General features: G+C 49.0%; 1 protein-coding gene across 2 annotated transcripts in view; it reads left to right on the top strand.

Moving 5' to 3' along the window:
- LOC143290217 (EGF-like domain-containing protein 2) overlaps window positions 1-12,500 on the top strand; it is a 52,187-nt gene that overhangs the window by 32,019 nt on the left and 7,668 nt on the right. The window contains exons 4-9 of one of the 2 annotated variants that reach the window (XM_076599547.1): window positions 3,024-3,131; window positions 3,673-3,812; window positions 4,700-4,831; window positions 8,839-8,996; window positions 10,917-11,062; window positions 11,611-11,728. In XM_076599547.1, the coding sequence (XP_076455662.1) occupies window positions 3,024-3,131; window positions 3,673-3,812; window positions 4,700-4,831; window positions 8,839-8,996; window positions 10,917-11,062; window positions 11,611-11,728 (802 nt within the window). Of the gene's footprint in view, window positions 1-3,023; window positions 3,132-3,672; window positions 3,813-4,699; window positions 4,832-8,838; window positions 8,997-10,916; window positions 11,063-11,607; window positions 11,729-12,500 lie in introns of both variants that reach the window. The other variant, XM_076599546.1, reaches the window with a different exon arrangement.

Raw genomic sequence — 12,500 nt, 5'->3', positions numbered from 1 at the left:
TGGTATGGTGTGGTGTTGATTGTGGTGTGGGGTTTGGCTGGGTGGTGTGGGTGGTGTGGTGTGTGTGGTGTGGTGTGGGTGGGTGGTGTTGATTGTGGTGTGGTGTGGGGCTTGGCTGGGAGGTGTGGTGTGGTGTGGTGTGGAGTTAGGTGGTGTGGTGTAGTGTGGTTGTGGTTGTGGTGTGGTATGGTGTGGTGTGGTTGTGGTGTGGTGTGGTATGGTGTGGTGTGGGTGGTGTGGTGTGGTGTGCTGTGCTGTGGTGTGTTGTGCTGTGGTGTGGTTGTGGTATGGTATGGTGTGGTGTTGATTGTGGTGTGGGGTTTGGCTGGGTGGTGTGGGTGGTGTGGTGTGTGTGGTGTGGTGTGGGTGGGTGGTGTTGATTGTGGTGTGGTGTGGGGCTTGGCTGGGAGGTGTGGTGTGGTGTGGTGTGGTGTGGAGTTAGGTGGTGTGGTGTAGTGTGGTGTGGTTGTGGTGTGGTATGGTGTGGTGTGGTTGTGGTGTGGTGTGGTATGGTGTGGTGTGGGTGGTGTGGTGTGCTGTGCTGTGCTGTGGTGTGTTGTGCTGTGGTGTGGTTGTGGTATGGTATGGTGTGGTGTTGATTGTGGTGTGGGGTTTGGCTGGGTGGTGTGGTGTGTGTGGTGTGTGTGGTGTGGTGTGGGTGGGTGGTGTTGATTGTGGTGTGGTGTGGGGCTTGGCTGGGAGGTGTGGTGTGGTGTGGTGTGGAGTTAGGTGGTGTGGTGTAGTGTGGTGTGGTTGTGGTGTGGTATGGTGTGGTGTGGTTGTGGTGTGGTGTGATGTGGTGTGGTGTGGTGTGGGTGGCGTGATGTGGTGTGGTATGGTGTGGTGTGGGTGGTGTGGTGTGCTGTGCTGTGGTGTGTTGTGCTGTGGTGTGGTTGTGGTATGGTATGGTGTGGTGTTGTTGTGGTGTGGTGTGATGTGGTGTGGTTGTTGTGTGGTGTGGTATGTGGTGTGGTGTGGTTGTGGTGTTGTTTGGTGTGGTGAGGTGTGATGCGGGGCTGGGTGGTGTGGTGTGGTGTGGTGTAGGGTTGGGTGGTGTGGTGTGGTGTTGGTGGAGTGGTGGAGTGTAGTTCAGTGTAGTGTAGTGTGGTGTGGTGTGGTTGTTGTGTGGTGTGGTGTGGTGTGGTGTGGTTGTTGTGCGGTGTGGTGTGTGGTGTGGTGTGGTTGGGGTGTGGTATGGTTGGGGTGTGGTGTGGTTGTGGTGTGGTGTAGTGTGGTGTGGTGAGGTGTGATGTGTTGTGGGGTTGGGTGGTGTGGTGTGGTTGGGGTGTGGTGCGGTTGTGGTGTTGTGTAGTGTGGTGTGGTGAGGTGTGATGTGGGGCTGGGTGGTGTGGTGTGGTGTGGTGAGGTGTGGTGTGGGGTTGGGTGGTGTGGTGCGGTGTGGTGTTGGTGGAGTGGTGGAGTGTAGTTCAGTGTAGTGTAGTGTGGTGTGGTGTGGTGCGATGTGGTGTGGTTGTTGTGTGGTGTGGTGTGGTGTGGGTTTTGGTGGTGTGGTGTGGTGTGGTGTGGTTGTTGTGCGGTGTGGTGTGTGGTGTGGTGTGGTTGGGGTGTGGTGTGGTTGTGGTGTGGTGTAGTGTGGTGTGGTGAGGTGTGATGTGTTGTGGGGTTGGGTGGTGTGGTCTGGTTGGGGTGTGGTGTGGTTGTGGTGTTGTGTAGTGTGGTGTGGTGAGGTGTGATGTGGGGCTGGGTGGTGTGGTGTGGTGTGGTGTGGTGTGGTGTGGGGCTGGGTGGTGTGGGGTTGGGTGGTGTGGTGCGGTGTGGTGTTGGTGGAGTGGTGGAGTGTAGTTCAGTGTAGTGTAGTGTGGTGTGGTGTGGTGTGATGTGTTGTGGGGTTGGGTGGTGTGGTGTGGTTGGGGTGTGGTGTGGTTGTGGTGTTCTGTAGTGTGGTGTGGTGAGGTGTGATGTGGGGCTGGGTGGTGGTGTGGTGTGGTGTGGTGAGGTGTGGTGTGGGGTTGGGTGGTGTGGTGCGGTGTGGTGTTGGTGGAGTGGTGGAGTGTAGTTCAGTGTAGTGTAGTGTGGTGTGGTGTGGTGTGATGTGTTGTGGGGTTGGGTGGTGTGGTGTGGTTGGGGTGTGGTGTGGTTGTGGTGTTCTGTAGTGTGGTGTGGTGAGGTGTGATGTGGGGCTGGGTGGTGTGGTGTGGTGTGGTGAGGTGTGGTGTGGGGTTGGGTGGTGTGGTGCGGTGTGGTGTTGGTGGAGTGGTGGAGTGTAGTTCAGTGTAGTGTAGTGTGGTGTGGTGTGGTGTGATGTGTTGTGGGGTTGGGTGGTGTGGTGTGGTGTGGGGTTTGGTGGTGTGGTGTGGTGTGGTGTGGTGTGGGGCTGGGTGGTGTGGGGTTGGGTGGTGTGGTGCGGTGTGGTGTTGGTGGAGTGGTGGAGTGTAGTTCAGTGTAGTGTAGTGTGGTGTGGTGTGGTGTGATGCGGTGTGGTTGTTGTGTGGTGTGGTGTGGGGTTTGGTGGTGTGGTGTGGTGTGGTTGTTGTGCGTTGCCATACTACAGCGCCACCCGTTTTTTTGTATTTTTTCCTGTGTGCAGTTTTATTTGTTTTTCCTATTGAAGTGGATTTTTACAGACTTTTTCCAGGAACAACCCTTTTGTTGCCGTGGGTTCTTTTACGTGCGCTAAGTGCATGCTGCACACGGGACCTCGGTTTATCGTCTCATCCGAATGACTAGCGTCCAGACCACCACTCAAGGTCTAGTGGAGGGGGAGAAAATTTCGGGGGCTGTGCCGTGATTCGAACCAGCGCGCACAGATTCTCTCGCTTCCTAGGCGGACGCGTTACCTCTAGGCCATCACTCCACACATTTACCTACACTCAAGGCCTGGATAAGCCCGTTGGGTTAGTCCGCCGGTCAGGCATCTGCCTAGCAGATGTAGAGTAGCGTGTATGAGTTTGCCCAAACGCAGTGACGCCTCTCAGAAAAATTGAAACTGAAACTGAAGCTGTTCACAAGGGATACCGAGGGAAGCTGTGACATTGTTGCTGTTGTTGTTGTTGTGATTTCAGAAACCACGTGTGCCGAGAACCAGTGTGAAAACAACGGTGTGTGTCTACAAGATAATGCGTGCTATTGCAACAGCAACACTTACGGCGACAAGTGTGAAAATCCACGAGGTGATGGATTTCTATCTGTCTGTCTGCCTGCCTGCCTGCCTGCCTGCCTGCCTGTCTGTCTGTCTGTCTATCTGTCTGCTTGTGTGCGTGTGTGCGTGCGTGCGTGTGTTTGTGCGTGCGTGCGTGCGCGCGTGTGTGTGTGTGCGCGCGCGCGCGTGCACGCGCGTGTGTGTGTGTGTATCCCGTGGATTGTAAGCGTTTGTAGTAAAGAATCGCATTGTATTGCAATCTTTTTTTTTTGGGGGGGGTATGTTTTACCATCTTCATCATCATCATCGTCATCATCATCAGTCAATCAATGATGACGACAACGATGATGATGATGGTGACGACGACGAAGACGATGATGATGGTGATAATGACGACGACGACGACGACGAAGACTAAGAAGAAGAAGAAGAAGAAGATGATGATGATGATGACGACGACGACAACGATGATGACGATGACGACGACGATGCTGATGATGATGACGACGATGACGACGACGACGACGAAGATGATGACGATGACGATGACGATTCCTTCTTCCATGCTGCAGTGATGATGTTGTGTACGGAGACTGAGATGTTCATCAACGTCTTTCCCCACGGGGAGTTCGCGGGCAAAATCTTCCTCAGAAAGACAGACGGCACAGGGAAGGATACGCCAGAATGCCAGCTTACTGCTGTGAACAATGAAGTGGGTGAACAGCGTTCAGTTTTTTTTTTTTGTTTTTTTTTGTTGTCGGCTCGGCTCTCTGTCCGTCTGTCTCAGTGTCTGTCTGTCTGTTTGTTTTACTCTCTCTCTCTCTCTCTCTCTCTCTGTGTGTGTGTGTGTGTGTGTGTGTGTGTGACCATGTCTCTCTCTCTGTCTCTCTGTCTCTGTCCCTGTCTCTCTCTCTGTCTCTGTCTCTCTCTGTGTATCTCTCTCACTCTGTGTCTGTGTGTGTGCATATGTGTGTGTGTGTGTGCGTGCGTGCGTGCGTGCGTGTGTGTGTGTTTGCGTTCTGTTCTGTTCTGTCTCTTCTGTCTGTCCGTCTGTCCGTCTGTGTCTGTTTTTGTCTTTCTCGTGTCTCTCTCTTTCGGTCTCTCTCTCTCTCTCTCTCTCTCTCTCTCTCAGTGTCTCTCTGTGTGTGTGTGTGTGTGTGTGTGTGTGTGTGTGTGTGTGTGTGTGTGTGTGTGTGTGTGAGACCCCCCCCCCCCTCTCTCTCTCTGTGTCTGTTTTTCTGTATGTGTCTGTCTGTCTGTCTGTCTCTCTTTTGTCTTTCATTGTCTCCGTATGTCTCTCGGCATCAACGTTTTTCTGTCTCTGTCTCTCTGTCTTTGTCTTTGTCTCTGTCTCTGTCTGTCTGTCTGTCTGTCTGTCTCTCTCTCCGTTTTCCCGTCTTTAAAAAAAAAAGAAGTTTCCATATCTATTTCAATGTCTGTGATAACGAAGAAGAAGATGATGATGATGAAGATGACGATGACGATAGTGATGATGATGACGATGACGATAATGATGATGATGATGATGATGATGATGATGATGAGGAGGAGGAGGAGGAGGAGGAGGAGGAATGACAACAATGATATTGCATTGTCCAGCTACTCATTCCGGACTTGACTGGGCTTGACTTCGTGAAGACAGTGCAAGGCGAGACGCCCGTTCTGCAGGGTTTCTTCATCTCTCAGAATCACGAGGGTGGCGCTTGTCAGTCTGCAACCCAAACTGACATGGTAAATCCTCCTCCTCCTCCTCCTCCTCTTACTGCTACTATTACTACCACCTGCTGCTGCTTTTGCTGCTGCTACTACTACTGCTGCTGCTGACGCTACTATTACTGCTGCTGCTACTACTGCTGCTGCTGCTACTGCTACTACTGCTACTGCTGCTGCTGGTACTACTGCTACTGCTGCTGCTGCTACTACTGCTGCTGCTGCTGCTGCTGCTGGTACTACTGCTACTACTACTGCTGCTGCTGCTGCTGCTACTGCTACTGCTGCTGCTGCTACTGCTACTACTGCTGCTGCTGCTGCTACTGCTACTACACCTGCTACTGCTGCTACTATGCTGCTGCTGCTGCTACTTCTGCTGCTACTGCTACTACTACTGCTACTACTACTGCTGCTGCTGCTACTGCTGCTGCTGCCTTGTTCCACCCCCACAACCTTGTTTTTTCTTCTTCTTCACTTCTTCCTCCTCATTCTGCTGCTACTACTACAGCTACAACAACAACTACTACTACTGCTACCACTACTATGCTACTACTACTACTACTACTACTACTACTTCTTCTTCTTCTTCTGCTGCTGCTGTTAATGGTAATGATGCGTCTTCTGCCGCGAATGCTTAATGCAACTACAACTATGTCTATCTTTCTCCTCCTTTTCCCCCTTCTCCCATGCCTACATCCTTCTTTTTTTTTTCTTCTACTTCTTCTTCGCCTCTTCCCTCCACCCCCCCCCCTCCTCCTCCCCTTCCTCCTCCTCCTGCTGCTGCTGCAACTAGTTGGCTGTTACCTTTTGAAACTTCCTCGTGTCAATACAAGAACCCATGGGCAACGTTTTTCCTTCTCTGGAACAATCTTCCTCATCATGTCCGTGCATCTGATTCTATTTCTGCTTTTCACTCATCACTAAAAAAGCAAACAAAAAAACAACTCATCTTTTTTTAAAAACCTATCTATAAGCACTCTCAGCTTCCATGTTCTTCAACACCACCCATGCCAGCTCACTGGCATGTGGGGGAATGTGAGTGTGCATGGGGGTGTGGGGGTGGTGGGCTGGCTGGGGGGGAGGGAGGGAGGGATGGGGGATGGGGGGGGGGGGGTTGAGAAAGAGTGGTCATGAATGTTTCATGTAACTTGTAATATTTTTCTTTCATGTAAAGCGTCCTGAGCTCTTAGAGAGAAAGGACGCTATATAAATGTACATTATTATTATTATTATTATTATTATTATTATTATTAACTACAGCAATAACAACAACAACTGCTGCTGCTGCTGCTTATGATAATGCTGCATCTGCTGCTGAAAATGCTGCTGCTACTACTACAACTATTACTATCTTTCTCCTCATTTTCCTTCTTCGCCTCCAACCGCTGCACCCTTCTTTTTTTTTCTTTTTCTTCACTTCCTCCTCCTCCTTTTGCTACAACAACAACAAAACTATTATTATTACTACTACTACTACTGGTACTTCTGCTGCTTCTGCTATTACTATCTTTCTCCTCAATTTTATATTTCGCACTTCTTCCACCCCCATCCCATTGTTTCTTCTTCCTATTCTCTTTCTTCTTCTCCTCCTCCTTCCTCTTCTTCTCCTCCTCCTTCTTCTTCTTGTTCTCCTCCTCCTCCTTCTTCTTCTTCTTGTTCTTTTCTCCTCCTCCTCCTCCTCCTTCTTCTTCTCCTCCTCCTCCTTTTTCTTCTTCTTCTCCTCCTCCTCCTTCTTCTTCTTCTTTTTCTCCTCCTCGTCCTCTTTCTTCTTGTTCTCCTCCTCCTTCTCCTCCTCCCCCTTCTTCTTCTTCTCCTTCTCCTCCCCCTTCTTCTTGTTCTCCTCCTCCCCCTTCTTCTTCTTCTCCTCCTCCTCCTTCTTCTTCTTGTTCTCCTCCTCCCCCTTCTTCTTCTTCTCCTCCTCCTCCTTCTTCTTCTTGTTCTCCTCCTTCTTCTTCTTCTTCCTTCCTCCTCTTTCTTCTTCTTGTTCTCCTCCTCCTCCTTCTTCTTCTTGTTCGTCTCCTCCTCCTTCTTCTTCTTGTTCTCCTCCTCCTTCTTCTTCTTCCTTCCTCCTCTTTCTTCTTCTTGTTCTCCTCCTCCTCCCCCTTCTTCTTGTTCTCCTCCTCCTCCTTTTCCTCCTCCTCCTTCTTCTTCTCCTCCTCCTCCCCCTTCTTCTTCTTGTTCTCCTCCTCCTCCCCCTTCTTGTTCTCCTCCTCCTTCTTCTTCTTCTTGTTCTCCTCCTCCTTCTTCTTCTTCTTCCCTCCTCCTCTTACTTCTTCTTGTTCTCCTCCTCCTCCTTCTTCTTCTTGTTCTCCTCCTCCTCCTCCTCTTCCACCTTCTTCTTCTTCAGTTCTTCCCCCCTACCTCACCCTCCTCCTCCTGCTACAACTACAGCAGCAACAACAACTACTACCACTACTACTATTGTTGCTACTACTACTGCTACTACTACTACTACTGCTGCTGCTGGTGCTGGTGCATCTGCTGCTGCGAAATGTCTGCTACTACAACTACAGCTATTACTATGTTTCTCCCGAATACTGCTGCCACTGCTACAACGATGACTATCTTTCTCCTCAAATTCCTTCTTCGCCTTCTCCCACTCCTACACCCTTCTTTTTTTTCTTCTTCATTTCTTCCCCTCCTCTTCCTCCTCCTCCTACAACAACAACATTTACTACTACTACTACTACTACTACTACTACTGCTGCTGCTGCTAATGGTAATGCTACATCTGCTGCTGCTATTGCTGTTGCTGCTACTACAACGATGACTATCTTTCTCCTCGGTTTTCTTCTTCGCTTTCTCCAACCGCTGCACCCTTCTTTTTTCTTCTTCTTCTTCACTTCCTCCTCCTCCTTTTGCTACAACAACAAAACTACTACTACTACTACTGCTGCTGCTGCTGCTGCTACCGGTACTGCTGCTGTTGCTATTACTCTCTTTCTCCTCATTTTTTTTTTATTTCGCACTTCTTCCACCCCCACCCCATTGTTTCTCCTTCATCTTCTCCTTCTCCTCCTCCTCCTCCTCCTCCCCCTTCTTCTCCTCCTCCTCCTTCTTCTTCTTCTCCTCCTCCTCCCCCTTCTTCTCCTCCTCCTCCTTCTTCTTCTTCTCCTCCTCCCCTTCTTCTGCTTCTCCTCCTTCTTCTTCTTGTTCTCCTCCTCCTCCTCCCCCTTCTTCTTCTTCTCCTCCTCCTCCTCCTTCTTCTTCTTGTTCTCCTCCTTCTCCTCCTCCTCCTCCTTCTTCTTCTTCAGAGAGAGAGAGAGAGAGGGAGGGAGACGGAAGAGAAAGAGACAGAGAGAGAAACAGAGAGAGAGAAAGAGAGAGAGAGGGAGGGAGACGGAAGAGAAAGAGACAGAGAGAGAAACAGAGAGAGAGAAACAGAGAGAGAGGGAGGGAGACGGAAGAGAAAGAGACAGAGAGAGAAACAGAGAGAGAGAAAGAGAGAGAGAGAGAGGGAGGGAGACATAGGGGGTCAGAAAGAGAGAAGGGGGTATTTAAACAGTGAAGTGACTTTTGAAAATAGATGAGCAGATAGATAGATGAATAGATAAAAAGAAATGAACAAACGGATAGATCGATAGATAAATAAATAAATAAATAAACAGGTGAAACTGGGGACGACAATTGCTACCGGTCACGGTCATAAGTAAAAACAATCATAATATGATAATGATGATGATGATGATGCCGACAATGACGACGACGATGATGACAACTGCGACAACGAATGACGACGATAATAACAGTGATGTTGACGACGACGACGACGACGAGGAAGACAACGATGATGATGATGATGATGATAATGATGATGATGATGATGATGATAACGACGACGACGTCAAAAACGATAACAACGATAACGACGACGATGTTGTGACAACGATGATGATGAAGTTGATGATGATGATGATGATGGCCACAACAACGACGACATCAACAACGACGACATCAACAACGACAACAACAATGACAAGAATAACGACGACGATAACGACGACGATGTTGCTTTGCTGTGCTGTCAGGAGGATCGCACGGACTACCTGCAGCAGGTGATCATAGAGTACAACACCATGCTGGTGTCCAGTGTGGATCAGATCATCACCTTTAACTGCAGCGTCAGCAAGACGGCCGGAGACACGCCATTCGCTTCCAGCAACGCCATGGATGTGTCCCTGGCGGGGTGAGTGTTGATGTTGTTGGTGGTGGTTGTCATTGACGATGATGATGATGATGATGATGATGATGATGATGATGAAATGGACACTTACATAGCTCCTATCCTCGGTCGGAGACCAAGCTCTAAGCGTTTTTCAAACACATTTTTTCTCAAGGCCTTGACTAAGCGCGTTGGGTTACGCTGTTGGTCAGGCATCTGCTTGGCAGATGTGGTGTAGCGTATATGGATTTGTCCGAACGCAGTGACGCCTCCTTGAGCTACTGAAACTGAAACTGAAAGAAACACGGGGTCATTTGCACAACAGGCCGCCTACGTGGGTAGAGCCGACCGACGACTGCCACTGGGCGCTCATCATTCGTTTCCTTTGTTAATCAATCAGATTTCAGGCACGCACACATACACCCTCAGACGGACATGTGACATTTTACGTGTATGACTGTTTTTTTCATTTACCCCGCCATGTAGGCAGCCATACTGTGTTTTCTGGAGTGTGCATGCTGGGTGTGATCTTGTTTCCACAACCCACCGAACGCTGGCATGGATTACAGGATCTTTAACGTGCGTACTTGATCTTCTGCGTGCGTATACACACGAAGGGGGTTCAAATACAAGCATGTCTGCACATATGTTGACCTGGGAGATCGGAAAAATCTCCACCCACCAGGCGCCGTCACGGAGATTCGAACCCGGGACCCTCAGATTGACAGTCCGACGCTTCAACCACTTGACAAAAGCGCCAGCAATGGTGGTGGTGGAGTGTGGTCGGTGACAAGTCTTTCGCCTCCAGCAATGCGCCTGTAGTCATAATCATCATCATTACAATTATCATCATCATCGTTAGTCTTCTTCTTCTGCTACTGCTGCTACTTCTACTACTATTTCTTTTTGTTCTTCTGTCTCTCCTTCTACTCCTTCGTCTCCTCCTCTTCCTCCTCCTTCTTCTTCTGCTCCTCCTCCTCTTTCTTCTTCTTTCTCTCATTCTCTCTCGCCTTGAATACTGTATCTCTCTATTGTCTGGTTTGCCTGTTTCATCCATTCAGTCCCTTCAGTGCATACAAAACTCTACAGCCCGACTCGTCCTAAGAAACAAAAGATCTGAGCACATCACTCCTCTTTTGCAACATCTCCATTGGCTCCCTGTCTCACACAGAATAAAGTAAAAGTTACAAATGTATTCACAAATCTGCCCTTTCCTATCTCTGTGGCTGCCTTCACATCTACACTCCATCTTGCTCTCTACGATCGGCTTCGGATCCACTCTTTTTACGCATACCTAGAATTAAACACTTGACTGTTGGCCGCCGTTCTGTCTCTGTCTGTGGACCTTGCAACTGGAATGAATTTGCTCTTTCGCTTCGTCAGGTCTCCACACTCAGCTCTTTCAAGTCTGGCCTTAAACCCCACCTCTTCCCAAAATAGCCTCCCTCCCCTGCCTCTTCCTTGTCTTCAGTTTCTCCAGTTTTAGAGTTATGCATGCGTGTGAATGACTGGTACGAAAGCACTTTGATCTGTTTCTGCATAAGATTCAGCGCTATATAGATATCATTGTTATTTTTATTATCATTATTATTATTATTATTCGTCTTCTCCTCCTCCTCATTCTTCTTCTTCTTCTTCACCATCATCACCTTCTTCTTCTTCACCATCATCACCTTCTTCTTCTTCTGCTTTTTCCTCTTCGCCTGCTTTTTATTCATCTGTTCTCCCTCCTTCTTTTTTTTTCTTTTCTTCTTCTTCTTCTTCTTCTTCACCATCATCACCTTCTTCTTCACCATCATCACCTTCTTCTTCTGCTTTTTCCTCTTCGCTTGCTTCTTCTTCATCTGCTGTCCCTCCTCCTTCTTCTTTTTCTTGTTCTTATTCTTGTTCTTTTTGTTCTGCCTCTTCTTTATAAGACGATGACGAACTGTCGTCGTGTTGCAGTGATGATTACCAGCCTGTCAATGTGACGGACACGATAGAACCGGTCCTGTTCGAGATCGTGAACCCGGTGACCACTAGTGTCATCACCAACAACATCAACCTCGGAGATCCCCTCGACCTCAAGTTTACCCTGCAGACCAAGTCCGGTATGTGGTCATTACTGGTGTCAGGTGGGGCTGGTGGGGTGGGGGAAGAGAGAGGTGGGGGTGTAGAGAGGGGAGGGGAGGGGTGCGAGGCTGGGAGGGTGGGTTGGTGTGTGTGTGTGTGTGTGTGTGTGTGTGTGTGTGTGTGTGTGTGTGTGTGTGTGTAGTGCAGTGCAGTGTAGTGTAGTGTAGTGTAGTGCTGTGTACGTTTACCCTACCGTGCAAGTCTTGTGGGTGGTCACTGCTGGTGTCTGTAGGGTTGGAGGTGGGGGGTAGGGGTGTTGGTGGGTTGGGGGGTGGGGTGTGTGTGTGTGTGTATGTGTGTGTGTGTGTGTGTGTGTGTGTGTGTGTGTGTGTGTGTGTGTGTGTGTGTGTGTGTGTGTGTGTGCTCGCGCGCACAGCGCAGTATAGTGTAGTGTAGTGTACTGTAGTTTAGTGTAAGTTTACCCTACAGTCCAAGTCCAGTCCAGTCTATGCAGAATGTATGTATCTCCTATCTGTCTATCTATCTACCTGTCTATATTTATATGGTGTGACGCTGTGTGCAGCAGAGAGCGAGAGCTCCAATGGTAGCTTCACAGATTTCAAAGTGACCAGCTGTCGCGCCAGCAACGGTCAGCCACCGGCCGATGAAAATGATACTCCCGGGACTGAGTTCCTGTTTGAAGAGTGAGTTACGGACCCCCCCCCCCCCCACACACACACACATACATACACACACACGCACGCGCGAGCGTACACACACACACACACACATACACACATACACACACACAACACACACACACACGCTTGCTTGCTTGCTTGCTTGCATGTGTGTGAATGTATGTGTGTGCTTATGTAATGATAATCATAATGATGACAATGATGATAATAGCAATGATAATAATAATAATATATTGTGCTTATATGGCACAAACTCCCCATGATTTGGCTCTAAGCGCCTCACATGAAACAGTACAGTAGTACTTTATACCACACAAGAGCACATGAGGACATTGAAGTTGAAAAAGAAAAAGAAAAAGATCTGTTCCCACCAATACAACAAATTGCAGATATGAATAACCGCAGAGAGAAATAGACAAAATACACCCTTCACACACACACACACACACACACACACACACACACACACACACACACACACACACACACACACACACACACACACACAGCAAACATCAACCCACAAGCACACACACCACAGGAATACTCCAATGGAGGGAGTGTGGGGGTGGACACAAGGGGAGTGTAGAGGGTGGGAGGAGAGAGAGAGAGACAAAAAATTATGCCCCGTCACATCCAAAGGCCTTTTAAACATGTGCGTGCGTTTTCAATACAGTTGTTATGTTCTTTCATTACTTCATGTTGTTTCATTACTACGTGAAACTGTCATAAGTACTGCATAAGGTATGGTGGTGTTCCATTACTACACAAAACC

This window comes from Babylonia areolata, chromosome 15, assembly GCF_041734735.1.
Source record: "Babylonia areolata isolate BAREFJ2019XMU chromosome 15, ASM4173473v1, whole genome shotgun sequence".
Lineage (NCBI taxonomy): Eukaryota > Metazoa > Mollusca > Gastropoda > Neogastropoda > Buccinidae > Babylonia > Babylonia areolata.
This window is presented reverse-complemented; position numbering and strand designations above follow the sequence as displayed.